This window comes from Prinia subflava, chromosome 10 (assembly GCF_021018805.1).
Source record: "Prinia subflava isolate CZ2003 ecotype Zambia chromosome 10, Cam_Psub_1.2, whole genome shotgun sequence".
Classification (NCBI taxonomy): Eukaryota; Metazoa; Chordata; class Aves; order Passeriformes; family Cisticolidae; genus Prinia; species Prinia subflava.
In genome coordinates this window covers 14,737,349-14,764,863 of record NC_086256.1, presented here as the reverse complement: position 1 = coordinate 14,764,863, position 27,515 = coordinate 14,737,349, and the positions used below count along the sequence as shown (strand labels likewise).

The 27,515-nt window shown below is 37.8% G+C and overlaps 1 protein-coding gene across 1 annotated transcript in view; it reads right to left on the bottom strand.

The window, feature by feature from the left end:
* HS2ST1 (heparan sulfate 2-O-sulfotransferase 1) overlaps positions 1-27,515 on the bottom strand; it is a 77,114-nt gene that overhangs the window by 17,303 nt on the left and 32,296 nt on the right. Inside the window, exon 2 of the mRNA XM_063407448.1 lies at positions 4,405-4,643. Coding sequence (XP_063263518.1) covers positions 4,405-4,643 — 239 coding nt within the window. The remainder of the gene's footprint in view (positions 1-4,404; positions 4,644-27,515) is intronic.

Genomic DNA, 27,515 nt, shown 5'->3' with positions numbered 1-27,515 from the left:
GTTGATACAACTCTGCAAGTAAAGCAGTTATGCTATTTAGGCTGTGCAGTGCAGCCCACGTATGAAAGGATACATTTATGTTTCCATGAATGAGCTTTTTGAAATCTTACATCATCTAGATTTCAGTTTCTAATAGACTAAGACTAGACAGAAGGTAATCTAAGTACAAAATCCCAAGGTTTTTGTTTTAGATCCCCATGCCAACATCTGGCATCTACATCAAACTGTAGATGTTTCATTAACAGTTACAAAAATCCTTTATTGATGTAGTCTTACAGTGTTATTGTGTGCTATGGATATAATTTTTATGAAGATAGGATGGATAGTCTAGCCTTTAACACCAGCCAAGCTAAGAGAAGGCTAGGAGGGTTTTATAACAGACCTGTGACATTTACATCTGTCTTAAGATGGACCTGCAACATGCTGAGCCCCCGAGAATAATCGTTTTTAACACCTATAACTAGCCTGCAGGCAAGAGATGTCTTTTTTCCTCCCACAATTTGCAGCATTCTAAAAGCCAGAATTGTTCCAGGTCACAGACAGCCTAATGAGTCTGGATTCACACGTTTTAGGTCAGAGATGAATATTGCTCACTGCTTCATACTGTTAAATATGATCAATTTTACCTTCCTTTTCAGGGCTTAGCAGATACTGGAGCTTTCAACAGTCAGAGCAAGCTTCTCCATCTGAGCCCAACTGAATAAAATTTGAGGTGACTTTAAAAGTTCAGATAGACGTGAATGGAATTCCTGTGAAGTTGTTTCATGGTGCTTTTATATAATCAGCTACAAAGTTGCTTCACAGCCTTTAGTAAGTGGGAAATCAGCCGAGGTTCACTGAATTAAAAAGCCAGATCAAACGTACTCTAGGGGCATAAGATGTCCGGAAAGGTAAGTTAAACACATTCAGTTTCTAGGACAGAAGGAATTTAAAACAAGTCCCAGAGAGCCAAAAGGAGGAAAAACCCAACCAGCATAGCTGGTCTGAGAAAAAGCCATGTGTGCAAACTAAAGTGATGCTGCAAGTTCTTATCTCTGTCCATTAGCTGCAACCATCAGTCCCTCTTCTCCACAGTCTGACCACACACGCTCACATGAACTCATGCACACTCAGACACGCTCAGTCACACTCACAATCACACACATGCACATGTGCACACATACATGCTCACAGACACATGCACACACACGTGTGTGTGTGTGTGTGATTGTGAGTGTACCTGATGGTGTGTGTGCACGTGACTGTGCTTGTGTATCTGCGTGTGTCTGAGTGTGCAAGGGTGTGTGAGTGTGCAAGAATGTGCCTGAGTTAGCTCTGAAGCACAGGGTCAGGAATGCTGGAAACAGGCAAGCAGCACGCCTTTGGCTGCGTGTCATCAACAACCACAAGCAAGCTCAAGGCAAGGACAGTAGAGAAGCAATTTTGTGAGATGGTGAAAAGACTGAGTTCACCAGTTCAGCCACAGTACAGCCAGGATACCTGCCTTGCACTAACAGTTCATTCTCAGAAGGAAAAATACAATTGGCATACGTGGCATACTCATACTCCGTAGATGATCTAACTCCAAAAGAAAAATTCTTAAATGTTCACGAGCACATGACAGTATTTCCCCTTCTGATAGAGATAGAGCTGCTGCAGCCTCTTCACTTCTGACAGCCACTGAAACCTGCATTAGCACAGGAAATAAGTACCACTAAAGCCACTATGACTGTGATGTCCTCTGAGAGACCAACTATTTTAGAATGCACTTGGAAGCAAGATAATATATTTTCATGCTGCTCTTTTGAGAAAAATTGAGAAACTGAAGGAGTAAAAAACCCAAGAAATAGAAAATAGCCAGCTGAGGGATTGAGACACTGGATAATGGTAGCATTTGTAACAGTATAGAGAATGTTCTCATACCCACTTTTTAAATAGTATATCAAGAATACATGCTGTAATGCAGAACAGTCATTTAATTTTAAATGTTTTAGATGAAAACTTCACCATTTAACAAAACCAATAAAGTTTGTGTGGCTGGTATAGCCATAACACAGGCATTCTTGTATGGACAAAGTGTCACTGCTGAAACATGCAAGTGGCAAATAAAACTCAACCAAACAACTGGGACAACTACTCACACTTAATTAACAAAAGCAAGTGTTTCTACTACAGACCACACAGGTCAGAAATGCAAAAGGGCCAACATGGCACTCAGCTTGCTGCAAAGAGAAGGCCCAGCCTGGGGAAAGAGGGGGAGCTCCCAGGATCCTGCTGCCAGAGAGGCTGCAAAGAAAAGGAAGGATGCTGGGACAAGTGACACCTGAAACTAAAATAGGTGTTAGGAACTCTTATCATATTGTATCAAATCAGATACAGACTATATTTGGAGTGGATTTTAAATACCATTTTTTTCATATTGCATTCAAGAAGTAAAGGTTTCACATATGGGCAGAGAACTTAAAATCTGTTACCGAATTACAGCAGTTTGGAAAAAGTACAGCAGAAAAACTGCACAAAAGAAAGCTCACTAATTTACGAATTCCTGCCAGGCCCAAGGCAATCTTCACCTTGCTTAGGGAGATTTGCTCTAACAAACAGTATCACTAACAGAACAATATGTTTATGTATTTTACTACTGGCACATATACACCTAATGCACCCAAATGAGCTATAGTGGTGAAGGTGGCATAAGAATGTGCCATGCTAATCTGAGCCCACACAGAGTAAACATCATCAGCCACCACTCAGCATCCCTGCCATCTCTAGAACTATGCACTGTGACTTACAATGGCAAGTTGTTATCTCTGTGTATTAAAGACAAATAACTATTTCTGCATCTTTGAACAACTATGCAATATATGCAGTTCTTCACTGTCAGCATCTCCCACTTTATGGCCACCAAAGAAGAACAGTATCAAGTGTCTAATTGAAGCATTTACCACCTCGGACAAGAGCATAGTATCAAATGAAGGCAGGACTGACAGTATTGTGTAGATGCTCAGCACAGACAGGTTTTCATTTTTCAATAGATTATTATTAGAGGGAAGATGAAGAGTTTCTCTTCTATAAAACTAAGCCAGCAAAGAACAAATTTTATTTGAAGTAAGTTCAAACAGAAGTAGGAATTTAAGCTAGCCTGTGTTCAAATTATACCTATTCAATGACTAGCTCTCCTATGCTTTAGGACAGACCTCCATTTCAAGAGACACCATGACAGAAACAGAATTTGGCAGGAAGTGCAGCACTAGGTATGACTGACTTGAGCATGATTTTTAATTAACAGATATAGATGTATTAAATCTTTTGAAATATCACTCTACTCTTAGTGCACAGGTCTTTAGTACTTGCTGTATGACAGTATCACCTTCATAGGTAGGAAACAATTTTACAGGAGGCGATACTCAGCAGTAACACCACTCCACTATCACCAAACCGATCTCAGTACCACCGAGTCCATCATTCCCTCTGCACGGAGATCCCTGCCCCAAGGGCCTTCAGCATCTGCTCCCCCCTGCCCCAGGCCAGCTGTGCTGAGCTGCCTCGGCCTCAGACATGCACTCAGAGGAGCTGGAAGGCTCAGTGCTGATGCTGCAATGCAGAGCAGCTCCTGCCTCTGCTGCATATCAACTTAAGTGATCAGCATACAACCAGCAGTAGAGAGTTGGAAACATTTGTTTTACAGGCAGGGATGATGACAGTGATGTTTCAGATCTCTAACCTGGATTCTCTGCAAGTGCACTCATGACAGCCCAGGAAATATTAAAGAAAATAAACCAATAAACACATTTCCTCACCCCACCCTAACAAAAACACGGCACTGAACCCTTATCATCTTTTTAAAATACTGTTTTTTAGATACAGGAGCCATAATCATTTTTAGTCTGGTACCACAGTGATTTTAGTGAGAATTTTTAATGGATGCAAAGTGACCCATTCTTTGCAGTACAAGCTATTTACAAGTGCTTTTCTGTGCGTTTTTTATCACCTGTGAGACCTGACCAGCCCCAGTACCAAAGACACAAGTCTAGCCCTGACAGCATGGCACAGTGCCTGCACTACTCAGAGAGCAAATTGCCTAAGACTGCATTCACTGCAGATGGAGATGACAGGCAAGCTGTACTACACAGCCAAAACAGTTATAATAACAAAGGTCATTTCTACCCCACTCAAGCCCCTTTTTAGCTTTGTTTTTCTCCAATAAACAGACACTTACTACCTCCAGTATCCAAGAAAAAACCTAAACCTATTAAGAAACAACATTATTTCTCTACAAAGAAAATATGAAAACGTTAGATTTCATTTATATTGGAAAATGTGGCAAAAAAGCCGAATACATCAGATCACCCAAGTTTACAATAGCAAGCTTTTTTTTCCTGTGCTCTTCCTTTGTTTCAGAAAGACATCCCAAATTCAGCAGCTTACCTGATCTTGTAGAGACATAACAGGATTATTTTTGGTTGTATTGATATGTAGAACATGGTATTTGTTCTTTGCACAGAGATCATAGGCAATATTTGTGAAGGATGTGCTGGCAGTCTTGGGTACTCTGTTGTAAATAATCACCACATCATCTTCCTCATCCAGTGTCACATCTTGTCGGGGACCATCTACTGTGTGACGCTGCTCTATTTCTCTGACTTCATGCCTTGCAATAGCCCTTTCTGTTAAGGAAGAAAAATATGAAATTTCAATGTAAGTGTCACCGATTCTGAAGTTCAACCTTGGAACACAATCTGGTGAAAAGCAGTAACTCCTCAGCAATAAAGGAAACACTTGCTGTACTATGCATTTCTGACATCTGAACAAAACTTCATCAATAAATATGAATGAAAGATAGTCCAACACAGAGCAGAAAGCCTAGAAAATAATATGCTTAGGGAACACAGACCATACTCTATGACTCACACTGATGTCACTGTCTTTGGAGTCATCATCTCTAAAGGAAAGTCTATAATGCCCTATGAAAATGGTGACATCCCTGAAATAGCCCACATAATTTCTACAATATGGCTAGTTAAAAATTATAATGGAAGAAATAAATCAAACAGTTGAAGAACATAAGTCTTCCAGAAGCAGTAGAAATACTAACACCAGAGACCATAGTCAACTGACTGTGCAGGAGCACTGTCATCCAGATTAAACCATTGGGGTTTTATTTCAATTGATACAAACCCCAAGGGTAAAGCATTACAATAAACGGGGTTGCAAAAATTCAATTAATTTTGTTAATTTGTAGTTTGACAAGAATTGAAACAAGAGCTGCTTACAAAACAGGTAACATTAAGGTGAGTGATCTCTGAGTACTGAAATACATCAAATACATCAAAAGAAAGAAACAAGGAAAGGCAAGCCATGAGCAACACTTTTTAGCAGAGTGAGTACTTCGCAAATAACTCATCTTTCCTTTTATACAAAGGGCAATACTCAGAGTAACTGAACATTGCTTCAAGTGCTAAAAGCTTATATGGAAAATAAAACTCACAGTATATTACAGCTTTTCCTTTTTTTATGCTGAGGAATACCAAATACCCCATGCTGATTGACACTCAGGTTTTTTTCTGTTCCAGATAAGTATGTACTTTAATACAATTTGTAATACAGATGTCAAAGCACTTTTTCTCATTCATTTATGAAGATACTGCCTTCAATAATGTATTCAAAGAAATCTGCATTTGTCAACAGTGTAAGCTGGAATTGATATCACAAAAGTAACCTGTAATTCTCTGTGTTATGGTCTTTTACGGAGTATAGCTCTTTAATGGATGACACGCTTTTAACAGCAGCAGTGGCTCTTGACCTTTACTTCCCTTGATTCTTTAGCCCAGCTCCTTCTATTCTCTTTCACCAAATCTCTTTAATTATAACATAAAATCTCTTTTAAAACAGAATCATCACGCTGTGAATAGCCTACCCTGTAATTGCACGTAAATTGTCTTAAACCACAAACTTCCATCTGTCTGAAAAGCCTCAAAGCTTAAACTCACTCACTCTCTCATATGTTCATATCTCACACCCCATAACTAAGTTATACCAGTATGAAAATGTTTGTAGGAAATGCTTATTGAGTATATCTCAATTTTCCACATGACATCTGTTGCTCCCCACTACATCAGTCACAGTTTTTGCTCCTTCCTTTCTCGTTTGCTACCCCTCCCGTGAATGCTGGCAAACTTCCTATTTTGGAAAGAGATGAGGCAACAGACTCAGGTTTCATCTCTGAAGATGACTACAGAAAAATGGGGCTGGCAACTCTTCCATTCCTGCCAGCAATAGATTAGAGGCAGCATTTTGTAGGGAACATAGTTAACCACGTGGCTGCCCAAGGCTACACGGATACTCAATACCACCTAGAGAGGCTGAAATGAGACACATTTGATTGGTATTTTCTACACCAGAGCAGTAGATCTAAGCTAGATTTGAATCGTGGCTACACAGAACCCCAGGGCTGATGAGGCTGGCACAGAGCTTCCTCTTTTACATGGAAGAGAGGAACATTTGTGAGAAAGAGACATGATTTGCAAGACACTGATGAGAAGTATTCCTCTAACGAGGTATTTTAAACCTTGATGATTCAAGAATTAGTGTGATAAGGGCACTTTAAAGACCATGCATAAGATATAAAAGCTGCATGATTGGATGCAATTAGCAGAAAGGCTATTGCATCCAACCACCTTCAGCTTCCCATGGCGAGGAGAAAGAACTCAGATAAGCAGCAGAACCTTCACAAGCCTGAAGACTTGATTATGAAAAAAAAGGAGGCTTTAAATTTCTAACTAAAACAACAACTGATCTTTATGATGAAGCACTGAAATCACCTTTTTGAAATAATTGCAATAGTTTAAAAAAAGCTGCAACGAAGTGAAGGATATTAACTGCTAATGTGCAAGGGAAGTTGAAGTGAAAAGCAGAGGAAGCATCTGAAGTGTCTAACCTGGTCAGCCATTCTAAGGGCCTATTTCATTCTAATCTATGAGTCATACAATAATGAAAATTGCAAGTTTTGTAAAAGTGCACATTTTTTCCCAGTCACAAATAACTGGCAGTCTTTCCCGTGAAGTCAGGAAGCTCTTCTGATACTTACTGAAAAGTCAGTTTTACTCTTAAAATTATGCATATCAATTTTATTTATTAATAAGGTTAGTTAATTTATTATTTGGAGAGGGGAAGAGGTCCAGTAACGATAACACGGAACTGAGCATAGTCTTTGGGATACCAATGTAATCAGAAGTTAGAGGACTTGAAGAGTTAATGGGCATTTGATTAACTACTTCATTTGCTCTTCTATAAAATTTAAATAATCTTGGAAGTAGAAGCCCTGTAATGGCTGAAAAATGAATGATACTTGTATGTTTTTAGAACTATGGCAGAAAATGTAAAGTATGATTTAAAGACATTTCATATGTGGAAGATGGGGAGTATTTACTAAATATATCGTGTTCACCAAAAATCTCCTTCAATGACAGCAAATATAACTTTGATGACAAGAACCTGTCTACATAAGGTTGGACTGGTTTCACTGAAAACAATTTTAAAAAATTTCAAAAATCAGGATGGGTGGTTTCTTTCCTCTCAGAAATCCAGTGGACAAAATGACCTACAGTCTCATTGCTGTCACTGCCTTCTATTTAAACTTCATGTTGAAGGAAAAACACCTCTGCAAGATTATTAAGAACCAAATGCTTGAAAAGGGTTAAGAGCACACACTCTAAATTTCACATTACATAACTACACCCATTTAAAAATACATGTAACATTTAAATAAGTGATACCTTTGAATACAAGACAAATCTTCATAAAACTATAATACAGGATCATTTTAAGGCATAAGATATTCTGTCTCACACTTTTTTATTATTGCTTGTTTAATTTCACTGTAATACACAATATAATTGCTATACCCTTGGGATAAACTCTGTTCTGTCATCTGCAGTTGTCCTGCAGGGAAACTTTTATCAACTTCAAGGGCAGTTTGAACACAGGCAGCACCAATACGATCGGTGTAGTAACAGTGGCTGAGCTGATTATTTACCAGCAGATGAATTACTTGCAGAAAGTCCTTAGCTGGCTGAAGTAGATGAGTTTTAAACAGTAGAACAAGTTTGTTTTCTCACTTATTTGTCTAAATGTTCTAAATCTGACTTCATCCTATTTCTGTAACTCAGCCTCTTGGCATGACTAACATTTCTTGAGCCATCCTCTTGTAGCAATAAACCACAAAATATCATGGCTAGCTACGAATTGGTTTGCCAGTCACATGCTACCAGAAAATAACATAGAATGGGCAAGTTATGTCTTCTCCTTCAATAGCAACAATTCATCCTTATGCCATCACTTCAAGGTCACTGCCCTTTCAAGACAAAGCAGTTTCTCAACAAGCTCAAAAGTTACTAACAATGAAACATTTTGAGAGAAATGAACAGGCCAAGGATCTCAACTAATAAAATCACCTGTGAAAATGCAGTGGACCCATACATACTTCTAAAAATATTTGGAAATCCAGTGGAACCCTATTTACATAATTACAGAAACAAATCACCCAAATGAACAATATTTAAATAATTATAGAAACAAATGACTGGGATCATAAGCAGTTATTAGTCTACATTCCTTGCACATTCAAACAGATAAATGTCTTAGGTAAAACAAGCTTATTAGCTTGTAATACTGTACTTCAAATCCAAGTGTTAACTGCATAACTGCATACAAAATCTTCCCAAAGAAAATAGTGTGTCATGGATTTTAACAACTTAAAGATTAACAAAACCAAACATTTCAAATTCCTCACATTTTTCACAGAAGCATAAGAGCCTCCTGGGATTTCTGAACAAAGAAATCTATCAAAATCAGAAATTCTTCTTTACCCTCTAACTTAGCACTTACCACTCTTGATGAAAGACACATTTAGAGCCTTGCTGGCTGTCAAAATCAAGTTCAAGTAACTGGGAGAATAATTCAGAGCATACTGCTCTACTTTCCCAAACTATGTTCTTTGTCCTCTACATCTATTTTCCTTCTGTATGTACCCACAGACATTATTTAGGCTCTCTCTTAAATGTGTCTTATGTGTCTGCCATGCTTCATTGTGAAAGCTCCCAGCCAGATGAGGAAAGATGCAGCCTTAAAATAAGTTTTAGCTCAGCAGCCTTCAAGTGTTGCCCAACAGAAGAAAACTACATGCACTCACACTTCACACTGGCTTGATGTGAAGGAACTGGACAGCTAGTCCTGACAGCACCACCCCAAGCAAGCTGTTGCTGTGTATCTACACTGCTGGACGCCACGTTAAACCAATAAGCAGGTTTCTTCTCGAGTTGGGAACAACACCGAAGCCAGCTGACTTGGAGTCTCAGCTTTCTTTCCACCGTGCTCCCAGGCCAATTAGGCAAGCAGCTGGTAGCCTGAGGCACCGAGCAGCTCTCAAGCTGTTTCCCTGCCCAAGAGCTGCATTAAACACATGATGGGCCTAAATACTGAACCGAGCAGAGCTGCAAACCCACTCATTATGGACTCCATTCTCCGCTGATGAAGGATGGAAACTGAACAACAGCATAAAACCGAATCATAATTCTGTAGTGAAGTTAATGTTCTGAATCATTTTCAACACCCACCACATACACACAGCCTGCATCCGTCACTGAAATGCGGCTTCCCCTGGGAGCTGTTCAGCAGCACAGACTGACAGCCAGAGTGCGGCTGTACGTACATACCGACACTTCAGGGATGGAGAGCACAGGAGAAAGAATCAGTGCTGCTAGGACAATTCATGGCCAGGGAGGACTTGTGTCACTACACCAAATTAAATATGAAGAAAAATTTAGATTGAATTAATAAAAAGTACCTAAAAGTTAGATTTGTGCAAGGTATGAGTATTAACACACCAACTTTTTCAAAGATCTTTATAAATAACACCTCTATCCTGTTCTAGTTTTAAATCCTACAAAGAGCAGAACCACCACGGTTCTCTAGAAATTCCATGTATTAAAGAACAACGTGTATTTCTGGGCAAAAGTAATAAAAGAGATTTCTAGGAAACAAAAATGCATTTTCTTTTTTTTTCAGCCATGCAGCAAGAACACTGATACCCAAAAGCAGCCCACTGCCCTTAAACAGGAGGTAGGGGGTTCTATTGCATTCCCAGCCCCTCACACACACTACCACCAATCACTTCACAGCTTCAGAAATTCTGGTTAATAACGATACATTCAGGGAATGACACCTGTGGAAAGCACTGCTACTGCCTTATGCAGTAGCCATAACTTATTCTGGTTAAGAGAGTAACTTGGACCTTTTGCTTTCCTCTTTTCTTAGATATTTATTTGTGTAGTTCAGAACAGCTTTCCTAAGTAAAAACATCTTAACCCTTAAGGTATTAGGCATAATATGCATAACATAAAATATTATGCAAAATTTGCATATTAACCTTTAATGCAAATTTTAGTTATTTGCATTTTAGACAAAAAAGACTGTTGGTCTCATTTCCAAGTCTAGCTGTCTTAATCAGCCCATGAAAGACATGCTAAAACCTTTAACATTTACCTTTAAAAATCTTCAAATTCAGGACAGCCTTAGCACATATGTGCTCTGAACCCAGTTCTGACCCGTAGCAAGCAAAGATCACATGCAAAGCAAAAACCAGGATGGAAACAGAGTACAAAGCTCAAAATAATACCAGAAATTAATTTAAAGTTTTTCCAGTCAGCTCAAAACTCCAAGTTTTCTTCCCCTTTTAAGAATTCAGTTGCCTTTGCGGCAAGAAATTCTATTGACTAATTTTAGACATTTTATTCCACCTTGTTTCTTTTCCAGCAATGCATGAAAAGAAATAGATATAAAAGGTGTTTTGTAATAAACCTCAGTAGTTTAGTGACCAAGTAATGTCACTAATATTGCCAAAATGTTTTCTTTTGTAGTGGTTAATGCACTGTCAGAACAGGAGAAGACTGTCCTGCACTTCACAACTGTCCAGATAGAAGAGAATTGTTTTGAAACTCCAAACTTTAAACTCCAACAAATGCTCACCGGAACTAGTTAAAAGAAAAAAATACCCCCCTCAGAAATCTCAACACAGACAACTAAGCAGGCACTGAGATGGTTAAACGAAATCTAATGCAGCAGCTGCCTGAAAATTACAAGTAGCAATTCTGAAAAGACTGCTACAGTTCCACTGGCATTTGATATCTGTCACTTTATTTCAAGACAGCATTTTTTCCAAGACTTTATTTTGAACATGTAAGTAGAAGCATACAGATTAGTGAATAATATTGTTAAGGCTTTGATTTTTAACAAAAAACAAAAGGTTTACACTTTACAATGAAATCACCATGCCACATTGTACATCCAACCTGGTTTGAACATCAGAGCCTGCATTTCTCATTTTTCTGCAGATTTTATTAAGGAAGAGAGATTAGGGTCTGACCAAGTACTTGCTTGCTTTATTTTTTTTTAACACTAAGCTAACATACAGCCTTATATTTTCTTCCAGCATTTCACTCTGCAAAATATCTTAATTGAAGACCATGTTGTGGCTCTTTCTGGATTTAAGAGCAGGAATACCATACATGTACTATTAAGTTAACCTGTCTCTTAGTAATATGTAGGACAGGTAAGGGCCTACATCTCAAATTCTCCCAGGAATGGCAAAACTAGACAAAATCCTAGAGAAGTTAGATATCAGATGATTTGCATATATAAATCAAAGTTTGGGTACCCCAACAAGCATGGTTATTCTCAGGAATAATATGGCTTATAGCAAATACTTTGGTAAAACAACATCCAATAAAACAGAAAAAAAATGAAGACTTAATTCCACCAATTATGAAATTTTCAAATACTTGTAAATGCTTTAAAACAAAAAGTGCATACATAAAACACATCTTCAGCTCTAACTACAGCATCACTGCTATGACTCCTGATTACTGCAGTAATTCTAACTATAAAGACAGAATCTGTAGAAGCAGAATGTTTAGGCACCATGATGTATTAGTATATTTAAAAATAAGCATATGTCAAGCAGTTCCATAAGCTTTCCAACTTCAGACTTATCTGTTTTGCTTGACCCAAGTATTGACTTCAAGTTGATGAATTAGCATGAGAGCAAACACAACAGTCACCATTCGTCTTTGTTTTCTCCCAGTCACTCGCAATTTCTTTTGTTAGGATAAGTAAACAGCTGTAAAGAGAAGGATGTAATCACACAAGGAAAAGGTTTGTGGCTTCTCAGAACACCAAAACTGTCACTAAACTGTTATGAAGCACTGTGACTATGGTAAGAGCAAAGAAAAATGAGTTGCAAACCAGGAATTTGTTCTCTAAATAATAAACCTCAGCTGAGTATATAACAGCAGGGTTTGCTCTTATTTATAGTGCCTTAATATCCTAATGCAGGTCTCCAGTGTTAGCAAGAAAACTTAATGGCACTGTTGTCTACACACATACAGTTGTCACAAGCACTCCACTATACAAATAGGCATGTCACTCCTTCAAGAAAAATCCAACTCAAATAGTGAAGAAAAGCAAGATCAATATAGAGTGTCTGACTCTACTAAGTAAGGCAGCCTGGAGACTGGTGCTTTATTTATATATATTTGTTATTTATATTATTACATGAGCTTTCTGCAGCCATATAATCATTTACTTTCTAAAAAGGGTATTGACTAGCGAAAAAGCAAAAAGAATCACTAAAATCACTATCTGTTAAAATCATTGCAAGACCTATATGTAAGGACAACCCTTTATTCTAGTAAATCACCAGCAGGTTTAATAAAGCTAATTGCTAAGATATACTGTTATTTGCAACATATTGCACCACATCCCTGCTTGTCTTCACACTTCTTGGCTAAACTAACCTAATCTGGAAAACAAGCTATTGCCATCTGGTCTAACAGCCAAAAAAAGGAAGACAGCAAACAGCACTGCCTTCTGATCAGTACGGCAGCTGACGTGGTTAAGGTAGAAGAGCTAAATATTTTACTAGGAAGCTTAGGAAGTTAGAGTACCAAGAATAACCCTACAAGAACTCTGTGTAGCACCAACAGATAGAGCGTGATATTTGCTTAATTGACATTGGCTATGTATAGATTAAGCATTTACAGTGATAAACATGATTTCTAACCTTAATGTTGTTATAGGAGTTCATGTAAAACAGAAGTTTTGAAAGAAGTTTTAAAACAACAGAAATGAGCCTGCGTGCTGCATGAGCCTCATGGCTGTTAAGTCATTACAGAATTAATTTTAATTACATTTTCAAAATACTGATTAGATAAGCTCTTGATTATATTTTTTGTTTTCTTTATGGAAACCATTTATCTTGGTCTTAGCTTCATTTAAAACTTCAATTTAATTCTATACCCTGGTTGCTTTATACATAAATCAAAAGTAAGTTTTATTTTTCCCTCAAAAATGTGAATTGTTAATCAGGATATTTGCTACTTCATGTAGCTATAATATCAACATAGATAAAAAATACTGCTTTATCTTTTTTTCCAATCTAAAGTTTGCAGCCTAAAGACCTCATCTGCAATGGAGATCAAAAAGATAAGCATGAATAAAGATCAGCTCTAACAGCATATAGACCACTTAAAGAATATATTTCAGCAACATCAAAGCCATTTTAAGTAAGTGAAAGTACAAAAGACCCCCTATTTTTAATTAAATGCTAGAATTACAACAAACACTAAATTAAAACTTTTTAATTATCTCTGGAAAACTCTTCTTGCTGTACAACACCTACGTCCAAGCTATTCTCAGGCGGAAGTAGGAATACAGGCAGGATCAACCTGGTTCCTTTATGAATAAAATAATCACCTGCCTTGAGGGCAGCCCTTCTCCTTTGACTTCAGAGGATTCAAAGGAGTAGAGGCCCAGAGGACTCAGGGAGTCCACAGAGGGACTATTACAAAGAAGTCCTCCCAACACGTACCCTCCCTGGCCCTGCTCTGGAAGTTCAGCTGGACTTGCATGAGAGAAGCCCACATGAAATCCTCAATACGAGTTTGAAACCACGCATTATAGAACGTTTGTGACACAACCAGCAGCTAACGCAAACCTTCCACAACCATCTTCTCCGTGCTAAGAAACAGTGGCAGTCATGTTTCAAATACTTGCCTATTAACATCACTGTTATATATCACTTTGCAGCAGACATTGATTAGCAAAACAAAGTTACACAAGCAAGAGCTTGACCTCATTTCATGTCAGTGTGATATGGAGCTCCTTGTGCTTGGTAGACACAGAAACAGTCCAAGTCAGTGATGTGTACAGTAAGGTGATTTTGTACAAAAAACTTCCCTCTGGTAGGAGAGCCAGCTGGCTCATTGAAAGCCTCTTGGTGTTAATCCTGATTTAGATTGGATTAAGCTTTTTAATTAAAAAGAATTATTTTCCTACATGCATGAGAAATATTCTGGTCTTCTCCCAAATCTTTTCTTGAACAAGAAGGACTACTTGATGAAAATTTGTTCAGAACAAAAGGACAAACAATTCCTTCAACTGCATCTCAGGTAGCTGTTACAAAAAGCTAAAAACAATTCCAGCTCAATACTTTGGTCCAACAGCAGTAAGGGATACAACAGATTAGTATTCACCAATCTCTACCAATGCTTCCTGACCACAATACAGCATAACTATTCTTTATCAGAAGACATACCATCGCTGAACTTACTACAAGTCAGAACTGCAGAATGTTATGCTGGGTAAGGCAATGCCTAAACTAAATAAAAGTCAAAAAGAATTCCCCCAGTAAATCCAGAGAAAAAGAGGACTCAAGATTCTCTTTTGGTATTTCAAATTCATTAAAATAGTCATTCTATGACAAGAAAGTTGACTTAGCTTTACATACTGTTTTGCTAGCAGTCAGAATTGCACAGTATGCAAAGAGTTTACTGGTCTTGAGAAAAAACAAAACCACCCCAAACCAAACACTAGGAATACCCACATATTTGGTCAGATTATCTTTTGCAGACATTAAGACTTTCAGTTGTCAGATTTTATTTTATACAGGCAAAGTAATCTGCTTCCAACAATAGTCAATAGGCTAAAATCCAGCATTAACCCATTTCTAATAAGGCTGAAACCTGCAGAGCTCTATAAGGCAATAATCCTTTTGCTGCCATTGAGAGCGGAAGTGTTTTGAACTGTCAATACCGAGGCACTGATGATATTTTAACTTGATTTTAGAGAACTATCACATGGTCAGCACAGCTATGAATAGCAATGCTAGAACTCTATTTTGAAGAAAAGGTTTGTGGAAACTTCACAGCCCAAGTTCCCAAAGATGCTGTGACATTGAGGAGCCTGTGCCCTCACCAGAGGTGCAGGTATTGGTCTGAACTCACTTTCCCCAGAGAAGCTGCAGAGCCATAACACTTCCTTTCTACGCCAGTATGAAAACTGAATTAATTGAAAACATTTCCTCTCTATTCTTCACATCTCCATTCATGAACCCAAATTCTCCTGAGGTGCTTTTGGTTTAAGTAAGTCTCCAGTGACCATCGATGGTTTCCATAGACACAATTTAGATTTCCCTTGCTGTCGCATTAAGTCTCCATCCTCAAATTCCATAAGCCTTAATTACTATTTTTGCATATATGAATAGTAAGGTTCTAAAGTTCATTTTTATGTTAACAAGCTGCAACCATGTAAGGATATCTATATCTATATCTATATCTATATATAAATATTTGTTGGTAATTCAAATAAAGCAAGTACAAAAAAACACACAAGTCTTCCCTTCTGCTATATGAAATGGAAGTTCAGAATTCTAAATCAGAAAGATATTTTAATCCAAGCCATTACTAGGGGGAGGGGCTACAAAAGCACTACTATAAACTTCTGTGGAAGGATATACTGATTGATACAGTTTTTTAATAAGAAATGCATTATTTATGTGGAATACTTCAAAGCAAAAAATACCACTGGTGAATTCTGATGACACATCACCTTCCAGATACATGTTAAATAGTGAAGTTGCTCTTCAGACTGAGTGAGCAGAGGGAAACTTGAAAAGGACTTCTTTGTCATGATACTGACTCTGGCAACATTGTTACATAACAAATAAAATAACATAAAATAAAGTTAAGAAATAAATAAATGGAAATAAAATAAACTGAACTAAGACTCATGCTACTCACCAAATTTAATTGCAGTGGTTAAACAGGGAACTACCCATGTGACAACAGTACTCAGAAGACATCGTACGGTAGGAACAATTCATACACAAGTTTGCACAGAAAAGATGGAGGGAAAGTCAAGAGGCAATAGTCCTCTATAGTATGACGAGGTGCAAAGGAAGCTCGTGATGAGTAAACACTGAAAATGTGCATACTCTCATCCTTTAGTTACTCTTATATGTCTACTTGATCATTTTCATCTTCTTTTCCAATTCACAGTTTATCCTTAAAAAGGCAGAAACACCATGGCTGTATGTTAAGTTGTAAACACCAACCTCCCTTGCTCATATTAAAATAATTTCTGAAGTCTTATTATTTCTACATTCCTAGATTAAAGTAACTTCTCTTAGTTTCCAAAAAGCCACCTTAAAATATTTTCACACCTCTTCTGACACCTAGTTCATACCAACTTATCTTCTTCTCCTCAGGAAGGCAAGGATATCTTGGGCTGACATCAACATGCAGATTAAAATTGACTGAGGGTAAAAATTCTCACTATGTTTCATACATCACACTATCAATGAGAAAATGGGTCACTTTTCATCAAAAGCAAATCCTGTATCTAAATTGTTTTAGATCAGGACTTCACATCTCTGTACACTACTTGTCTATGTCCAACTGAGAAGTGAACTCTCAAGAAAGATACAGGGCTGTACCGTAGTATATGTGTATAGCTGTTTTTTCAGCAAAACTATGTCAAATTTAAAAGAGTTTATTCTGTCCAAGTGGCCTTCCTTCTGTGTTCCCAAATGTGAACATATTATCCCAGTGGTAATTTGGTTAAAGTAGCAGCCATTTATTCCATTATGGAAAAGGCCCCTCTCTGTAGTCAATGTCACAAGACTGCAACTACAACAGGCAGTAGAAATTTCACTTGACTTTACATGTGGCACTTAAAAAGTACCTGGAACTTCAGTAATTTTGTATGCTTCATGAACCATTTTAACCTGTTCTTCAGCTGAGGTACAATTTCTGTAATATACTGACTTCTAAAAACTGTATTTACAATTGCACAGAGTAAGTTTTATCTCAAAAGACAACATTTCCTGTTGGAGGAAAAAGCACCGTTCTGCTTTTGCGCCTTCCGGCTGCTCAGAGGGGGGAAAGGCGTCGGTTTCGGTATTGTGAGGTTTTAACTCGCGCCTCTCAACACGGCAGAAGCAGAGGAGTTTCCCGCTGCTGCTCTCCGAGGAGGAAGCGGGGACAGTGCAGGAGAACACGGCAGTCCCTGACACCAGCGGGAGGGAGAGCGCTGCGCCCGCCGGGCTCGCTGGCACACGCTGACGGCGCTGCCGGCCCGGCCGAGCCGCGGAGTCAGACTGGCTGTCTGCACATCTGCTGTGGATACAGGCACTCGAGAACAATCCCTGCTTTCAGCCCAGACACGAACTCATCCACCACCGTCATCAAAAAACGGCTGAATCCACTGCTTTAATCCTCCAAAATGATAGACACACTCCCTCATGACTACAGATGTGAGTAGTTCCAACTTCTCCACGTGAGGCGGAGTACTGCCAGCTCCCCTGTGAGCCAAGCACACAGCCACGGGAGGCAAACCACAGCAAACCAGCGTACCCACTGGGAACAGTTCTGAACTGGTAACAAACTATCTCGGCGAAAGGAAATTCACTGTGGATATTAAACATGTTTTTTTCAGGAAGTGAGAGCTCTTGATAGTAATTATTTAGGCTATGACAAAGATAAACCTTACTAGGCTGAGCACACTTCTGCCTCTCAGAGTCACCTTCAGCCTCTGAGAAGGTTTAGAAACCACAGAGGGCACCCTGCCTCATTTAACACACAATACAGCTGTCCTTAAAGTAGTCCTACACTGATAAATACTAAAATTATTCGTCACGTTAATTTTATTATTCAGATTATCATTCCAGGTGAAAGCAGGAAACTCGGGCAGTACATGTATTTTAAGGTAACTTGATTGCAAAGTTTATAAAGAAAAGCAACTATAATTTACCATTTATCACAGAATAGTTTGGGTTGGAAGGGGCCTTTAAACGTCATCTAGTCCAACTTCCCTGCAATGATTTACAGTCAGTTGTGCAAAAATTGAGACTGATGTGATGGAGAGTATGAATAACACAGGTAAGGCTTTTTTATTCACTGTCTTGTTTTCTCACCATGCAGGGACACCTGGTTCCCATTACCAAGTCCTTCTTCCCAGCTGGGAAGGTTGGAAATTTTCACTGTAAAACAGACACTGACACACATCTTTCAAAAGGCAGAGTTTTAACAGTTTTATCAATTAGCCTAAATCACCCGAGTTCTTAGAATTAAAATTATATCGGTTACAATAAATGCTTTTTAATCTAGTCCTCACTAGCTGAGAAACACACTGCAGAGATCACAGAAGTTTGTGACTAAAACATTTCAGCAATTTTCCTGTTTCTGTTGCTTGCCTGAATCTAAGGATGCATTTTTTTTTCTTATTTTACCATAGTAGTACAACTATGCAAACTTTTCCTTTAAAAAATACTGTCACTAGAAAGATGAGGCACTATCTTTGCTAATTAGTGGGAATTTTTTGCATCAAGGAAGCTGTCCTTAAAATTCTCAGTCTTCAAAATTATATAAAGTACTCATTTAAGAAAATAATTAGTATGTATAACAATCACTTGAAAGCCTATCTCCTGCTATAGGACATTTCCATTGGGCAGCAATCTGGACTGCATTATCAGACACTATTATACATGAACAGATGGAAAGCATAAACTGATATTTAGCTACAGACTTCCTGTCAGAAACTTATATAAAAAGAAAAGAAGGAAATATGCTTAACATTTTCCATTAGCCAACATCAAATCACTGAAAAAAACCAGAGGCATCCATGTAATGCCTATGAAACAGTAACCTATTTTAATCCATCTTTTCATGTCCCTTACATTATCACATAATCTTATTTATGCCTACGTTTTTATTCTTTGGCAAACAATATAAGATCAAAACCAATAAGCTATCCATGAAAGAACACACACACACATTTCAGTTACAGTTAAAAATTAAGACTTCTCAGGTTTGAATTGCTTTTTGGCCAAAAATCAGTAGAAGCCATTGAAGCCCTACAGAGCTTCACAGGTTTATCAGAACTGATTACTGTATCACAGGCCAAAAATGTATTAAACATTGCCATTATAAGCTGTAATGAACTGTCTTGGCTAGAAACACACTGTTTATATCATTCAGATATGAAAGAAACTCAAGTTGCAAAGGTTAAGGTCTATAACATCAAATTAGTAGGAAAATAAACCGCTCCCTTTGTTTAAAGGCAAAGTAATATCAGCTCTTGCAATCAATACAACTATTCTGAAATACAGTATTGTCTTGGATTGCACTTAATCGGAACCTTTGCTTCACTTCCAGGACTTAAAAAGAAAACTAAATATTAATGCTATTAAAACACAATACAGAGACCATCAGTTGCTGAACATGCCATCCAAGAGGAATGGGGAGTATGGGAGGTAGGGTACAGATGTCATCTGGGTCATGGGAGCTCTATTTCACAGCTGATAAAACTGATAACTTCAGCTACCTGAAAACTAAAAAATCAGAACGCATTATGTACCACATAAATGTTTCCTTTTGCATGTCAGTCAATGGTAGTGTAAACTTTTAGTCTGCACATAGACTGAATTCGCTATTTTCTTTATGGATTTACCAATGAAAGCTTGTAATGTTCTCATTCTATACATTCAGCTTCCTTAATTTCCTTTTTCGTTCTGCACAAACACAATACAAGCAAAGGAGCATACAGACTTCCTTCTGTTTCAATGGTCTGAAAGACAAATCAACCTTCAAGATTATTGATGACCTCCAAAAGGATTTGAATATTGGAGGGCCTAACTATTAATTACTCCAGGCTAACAACATTTAGGGCTTCAGGCACACCCAAGATAACATACTTAATTCCCCATTTCATGTGGTGAATTCATGAGGTAAATTGCATTAAATATGGGGAGAGAGGAAAAGAATTGGAAAGAAAAAATCATATATAAGTTGGATATCGATTAGAGTGTGTTGTGTTATTCCACACTCCACTAAAGAGCCAACACTGTATCCAGAATTTCTTATTTGTACATTAGTTCACATACAGTTGCATAAAAGTTCAAAATGTGTTATTATTTACTGAGAGCTGGGAATAGTCTGCATAAAGTAAACCTGGCAGCTCACAGCTACCTCAAACTTACCCTTGGGAAGGGCATCAGAATTCTGCAATATTTATCTGGACAGAGCTAATAAGCCTAGTCATTCATAATTAACAATGTTCTCCTTCTATCTTACATTATGCAGCTGAATAAGAACTTGTCTGTTAACCCAAACTGGAGGGAACGAGTCTGAAGGTTTACTGAAAACCACCATTAAAACACAACCACAGTGCTAGCAAGTGAATTTAAAATAAAATTAGTCATAAAAAACCTACTAAGAAAGGTGGGAAACCATCTTAGGGAGTAGAAGAATATACCCTTCTATACTACAATGAAAGAACACCAGGCATGCTTGATGGCTAACCAGATGCACTGGAGGTAAACACGTAGAGCTACTTCCAAACAAACAAACAAACAATCCAGCAGTTTCAGAAGCTTTTAAAAGTCTTTTTAGGTAGCTTTTAATAGACTTGAAAGGGAACACTCTGAGGCCAGAAAGCCATGAGCAGCCTGAGGATCCCATCTTCCAGCCATTAGGCTTACGCAATCCACTGCCTCAGCCTTTTTTTTTATGGCTGCTTTATCAAAAAAGAAACACAAATATTTGTTTATAAAGCCGCAGGAATTTGAGGGAGAATGGACATGTGGCTTTCTCTATCAGAAGAATAATAGTCTTCATCTATCTTTTTATATGTAAGGCAGTTGAGATAATGTTAGGTCTTGTCCTAATGGATTTTGTTTTAGTATCTTCCAGCTCAGAGGTAATACAACATGACATACAAAAGGCTTGTGAACAGGCTGAGAACACTGGGGACATCACTTCAGCTCCCCTTAAACTCCCTCCAAGCACAAACTTCTGCTCTACAGGATATACCTATTATTATAAAATTACTCCAGGTATTTCTTTCTCTCTTTATTAGAGACTGAATAGGAACCAAGAATACAGAGCCACTGGTCTACTCAGAGAGTCTTCTAGCATGCAGCAATACAAGTGAGGAGCCAGAGCATCTTTCAATACACTTGATATTTGTGCTGGCAGACACAAATAACAGTAAACAAGCTTTTTGATTGCAGACCTGTAAACTAAAGGAGAAGAATATATCATCCAATTCCTTTCTTCTCAAAGCTCTGTCACTGGGAAGACAGAGCACTTACTTCTTGTAGGGGAAAAAGGACCTAGCACTCAATTGTAGCACACCCTAAAACAAGTCCCAAACAAAAAAAAACCCACCCAAAGTAACTCCCTGCCACCAACACCAAAAACTACTGATTATGCCAAGTACTTTCTAATGAAGTTCACAGTGTTTTCAGCTACGCTGGCCCTACTTGCATTCTGTTCACAGCTACCAGTGTCCTCTCAAACACACCTTGCCGCCTCTCACATTTTAAGCACCAAGCCTGCAGCTGTTCAGTTTCCAGTGTCAAATCTCCCCAGGACATCCTAAGCTCCTACTCCTCTGTCTTAAACACACCCAAATGTTAACATGCCGACATGTAAATTGCTGTTGCCTAGTTTCCATGAACAACTAAAAACAAAGTAACAGGTAAAAAGCTAAACACTTAGGGACAGAAACAGTATTATTCCAATCTAAGAAAATCCACATTTATCAATTGATATAATCACAATAATGTTTCACAAGATACTTACCTCTGGTAATTCATATGTACTTCCTGAAAAAATCTCATTTTCACCCTGAAGAAGCTGTGAACACTAGACAAACAGAAATCCCTTGGAAGTATTTATTCTTAAGCTCTCTTATATATGTCAAAGTCTAGATCATCACTATGCTGTGACAAAAGAAACTGTTTAGGTTTGTTTCCCTTGCATTTGTTTTCTGCTCCATGTTGTATTTTAGCGATTTATCTCTCAATCCAAGTTAGTCATATGCATTTTTATACCTATATTTTGCTACAGAAAAAAAGGAAAAAGAGAATGAAAAATTCTTTTACAGAACAAAACATCGATATAGCAATATGCAGACGACTAATATACAGACTAGGTGCTTGAAACAGCTTCTAATTCAGTCATCATTTCCCTACTCAACTATAAAATCAAACCAACCCCTGACTGACAAAAAAATACAAAAAATTCAAATAAGATTTTTTCAAGTTCCAGACATGTAATATTCTGCTGCTTATACTGGAGGTCTATAATTATGCAACATGGATATAGCATACTTATGCAAATGAAAGTTATGCTAAGGGATCAATTTCTCCATCCTTGAAGTGCAGAGACCCAGCAGAATATCTTACAGCACCGAAATCAGAACTTCCTTTGAGTGGAAAAAATTTTGTCAGTAAAAGAAATTAAATATACTCATGTATATTTGAAAGAATGTGTTCAAGACACTAGAATTCTGATTTCAAAGTCAAAATAATCACTCTTCTGTCTCTCACAAGGAAAGCCCATTGTCAATACCTATTTTGGAAGCAAATGTTATATATCAGCTTGCAATGCTCTTCCCAGCACTGAATGAATGCAAAGGTTCACAGTTGTGAACTGTTAATTCATGTCCTTTCAGAAAGAATCTGGACAATTAAAACATTGCTGTTCCTTCTCAAAACAAAGCACACCATCATATTCTCATTACATAACTTCAGATAATGTGTACACTTTGTACACCAGTCAAACTGCCTGTAAAATCAAATCCAGTAATTATCTTTATGAAATTGGTCATTAAATTTGTGCTTTACTACCAGAGTGTCTGCTTCCTTCAAAGTACTTATAGTACAGGTGGTAACAGATGTCTCCTGCTTTTGTTTAGCCTTCCTAAAATTCCAGATGCCAGTGCAGTATCTGTCAACTTCTCTGGCCTCTCAATTGTTGTACAGAAGAGCTGAGGTAGACACAGCAGAGCCTGAGAAGGACCACCCCTCAACAGGAACAAGGAATGGGCCATGTGTCTGCTCCTCCTCAGCCCAACCTCCCATCTTAGCCTCTCATCACAAACCTATCTCCATCAATGGCTTAAGCCAGTATGGAAACCACAAATGGGTGACAGTTTTCAATGAAGACACAGCAAACAGCTGAAGGAAACCAAGGACTGATGTACATTTCCAAAGGCCATATCAAAATATGGCAAAATTCACCTCCTAGGGACAAAGATTGATTCTCAGTTTGATCCTCTTACAATTTTTGCTTCACCTGGAAAGCAGTGTAGAGATTCTGGGAGAAAGGCATTTTGTCTAAATTCTCTGATGCTATGGAAATGTCATAGTAATTTCAACTAAGAAGAAAAGGTTGAGATGATAGAAGTCAGACCACTATTTGTTTTGCATAAAGGCAATTGAAAGAAAAAATGAGTATTTTCTCAGTAAATACAGGGCTTTTAATCAAACAATTATTAGGAAGGAAGTCACAATATAGATGAATATTACAAAGAGAAAGCAAGTTATCATTGTTTTTACTGGTATCAGTTCCTTTTTCTCCCTGCTGTTGTCCTACAGCTGTACACACAGACATGCTGTTTATCCAAAAGTAAATGAATTGTGCAGAATAAAGGGTGCAATCCCATGGTCTGTGTTTTAACACTAGTAACAGATGGCTTACCTCAGTAAGACGTTGACAGAAAACTGGTTTCTACCTGTATGAACCAAGTTCAGGCACAGAATTGCTTCATGCAGTCTGCATATAATTTTTATGACAATTGAACACTTGTTCAATTTAAGAGTCCTGCATTAACTGAGCCCTGATTCTGAGACCACAGGAATGGCACTGAAATTTCAAAGCAGGCCCAGCAGTACCATTGAGGGCATGGTTAGTGCTAACGGATGAAAGACACTGTCATACAAGCAGGAAAGTGATCCTTTGGGGTTTTTTACTCTTCTTTTTCCTATATTTTTCTCACATTTCCATGCTACTTCCCTGTGCTCTGCCACATCACCTTTTGGCCAAAACACTGCATGGGAGCCAATAAACATTTCTCCTACTGCAAAATCTCCTCCTGATTCCAGAAAGGTGAATGCTAGCTTTTGGGCTGTCAGTTAATAAAACAATGAAATACACCACACTCTTGGAACATGAAGAGAAAAACCCAACCAAAACACAAAAAACCTAACCCACCATAAAACACCCCCACTGAAATTACAGAGCCAATACAGGTTGCCTGTGACTGACTTTTTTTTTAATTAAGAGTGTCACAAATTATTTTCTTTTGCCTCCTTTCATAATTTTTTATACAAAATATCATTACAAGGAACGGAGGCAGCAAACAAAGGTCTGGCATCACCTTGTCTAAAAGTAACTATTTCTACCTCTATATATTTCTCTGTTTCTCTCAGCTTTAAGGTGATTAGGTTTCTACTCATACAACGGAGAGAGAAAACAAAAACCAACAACAATAACAACAAAACAAACAACAAAAAAACCCCACCCCCCAAACCAAAACAAACAAAAACCAACCAAACAAATAAAACACAAAACAAATACAAAAACCAAACCTATTTCCTTTAGGATGCAAGTCAAAAATCTTCAAAGATCTTTATAAGCACCTGCTACTTTTTGGTTCCAAAGAAAAAGTGGTACCAAACCAGCAGAGGAGAATTATGACTCCATGAACAGCTAAAAATGGAAAGTGAGCCTCTAAATTAAAAAGGTTGAGAAAGATTAGGGTAAGTTCAGATATGATTTATGTCTAGAGAGCTAGCAATAGGAATGAGTTATAAAATATCAATCTATAAAACATCATAAAGGAACATTTAATATGGAATTCACAGTAGGGACGGTTAACATCGGTTTTCATCATGACAGCAGCTTGTAATTTAAACTAGTTGTTAAATTTGTGTTACAGACATGCACACAGTAAAAATTAAATTTAAGTCCTGCCCTTTTCCAAATGTTAAGAACAAGTACTTGATTAACATTATGTAAATGTATTCCTATTTTGATCATGACCAAGCAGAAAACGTTCATTAAGATGCAAACACAATATGCTGACAAACTGTCAGTCCACCTCTTTTGCAAATTATTCATTAGGAATCAGGCACTACATTAACACAAATTTCTATGACAATAAATACACAGATCTGAAGCTTAATGCAGGATGAAATGATGGGAACACTCACATTTTGAATGTTTTAAAATGTGTAACTTTAATACACTGTTACATAAAGTTTCATGACTAGTGATGGCCTGATTTATATTTTGTGAAACAGCATATTTGATAAGATAGAACTTTTGGCTGTTCCCCACTACCACTATTAACTTAGTCAAAAGTTTGTAAAACATTCTGATGAAAACTCCTGTAAAAACTATTTACATTTTTACAAAATAACAGTAAAACTACTACTCCTAGAGTTTAGTCCAATGTTTGCACTGGAGAACAGAAATCAGAATTAGTGAATATGCTTATAAAGATTAAATAGACAATGTGCTTTTTCATAGCTTTAAATGAACATTAAAAGAAGGGAATGCCAGTTGCAGAACAGGTATTTCAAAGTAACAGAAAAATAAGTACAGGTTCTTGTTTGAAGTTTGTTCTTGTAAAAATCTTCATAGCACAAAGAAGTCATTTGCTCATGCGTGCACACATGCAGCCCCCAGCCAGAACTTAAGCCAGACTGCATAAATCCTGGACTGAGACCTCAACCACAGTTCTCTGTAGCCCTGACTGACACAAGAGAGCAGCTGATATTTCAAGAAGGGTGTCCTGAAATCTTATTCAAGTTTATTTCTCAGAAGAAAAAAAACTTCAGCTGCACACCAGAATGCACATTTATTTTCTACTTCTTCACCAGAATGTTTTGTCAAATAGCTAGATAGGATTTATTGTGCTGCAGCATCACCTTATGCCCTACTCTGCCACTGATGCAGTTGGCTAACATGCATTAAATTACCTGTTTGGGCACTTGGCACTGAGGTAGCTGCATTTAAAGGATAGTCTGTGTAAGGTTTGAATCTTGCATACTGCAGAGGGTCAAGATAGCAATGAATTATCTACTCAGTGTAGATAATTCAATTACATCATTGCATTAAGTGCAATACCTCATCAAAATCTGTTTAGTCACCAGCGTCCTTTGAGAACAACAATAGACACACAACCATCAGGAAAATAAAAACCAGCTGTTCAAAGTTTACCTTTCCCTACTCATTTCTCTGGTGGGTATCAAATGACACAAAATTATATACTTGGGGGTAAAAAAACAGGTGAGCAAGTATCCAGTCCCTGCAGTATCAGGCCTGACAAGAAATGCCACTTTCCAAACTAATTACAGTAAGAGAATTGTGTTTAGTTAAACTTAACTGTAGTAATTTGGCCCCTTGAGAAGAAATGGATAGCTGGCTTTTAGAGTATATTAGCATGGGACCAAGCTGCCAGTACCTGTATAAAGACACAGAAAGATTGTTGCATGTATGTCCGTGAAGGCTACTCCACCAAGAACAAATTTTATTCAACAAAATTTTAAATTTTAATTATGAGACTTACCTACTATCTTGTAGTTTGCCCAGAGAGTAAGGCCCAAGATATCAGTGATACCATTCTATGCTGCCATTAGACATGATCCATTTCTTGCAATGATGTAAGAGTTCATCCTTGTATTTTAATTCCACCAACATGGTTTCCATGTGGAACAATGGAGTAGCAGACTACATCAAATGCACAGTTGTGGCCATACATGTACCTAATTCAGGTACTTTGATGTATTTTTCTGAGTGCCCCTTGACACCTGCAAGCTCTGCAAGGTCTGGCCCCACGTGATGTTTGTTGCTCTTCATCAGTCATGATTTAATAGGTAGGTGACAGAAGGTGAAAGAAGCTCTGGCAGATCCATTCAAGGTATGTGTTCTCCCTCCCCTCCAATACAAGTACTAATTATATAATGACTTCTGTAGGTATTTTTAATTAGGGAGTATATGACTGTTAGAGATGAACATTCTCTTAAATGTAAATTTATTTAGCTTTTTTAAAAGAAGCAACTTTATTTCCCTGAAAGAAGTCCTTGTCAGGTGAAAGTCATGCCAAAATTGCAAAGGAAAATGTCAGCAGTGTTAGCCTCAAAAACAGATGCAGTGCTAAGTACCAAGAACCTGGCTATATTCCTGTTTTGTGGACAGCAACTAGTTTTGAAGAGCTAGGTTTGCTGGACTTTATAAGCATCCATTTTGCCAGACTTAAGCTCATTGTTGCTTGGGTTTTCCACTTTGATACTTGATGATAAAACTGATCTTAAAAATACTGCAGTCACTTCTTTGTGCTTTTGGAGATAAAAA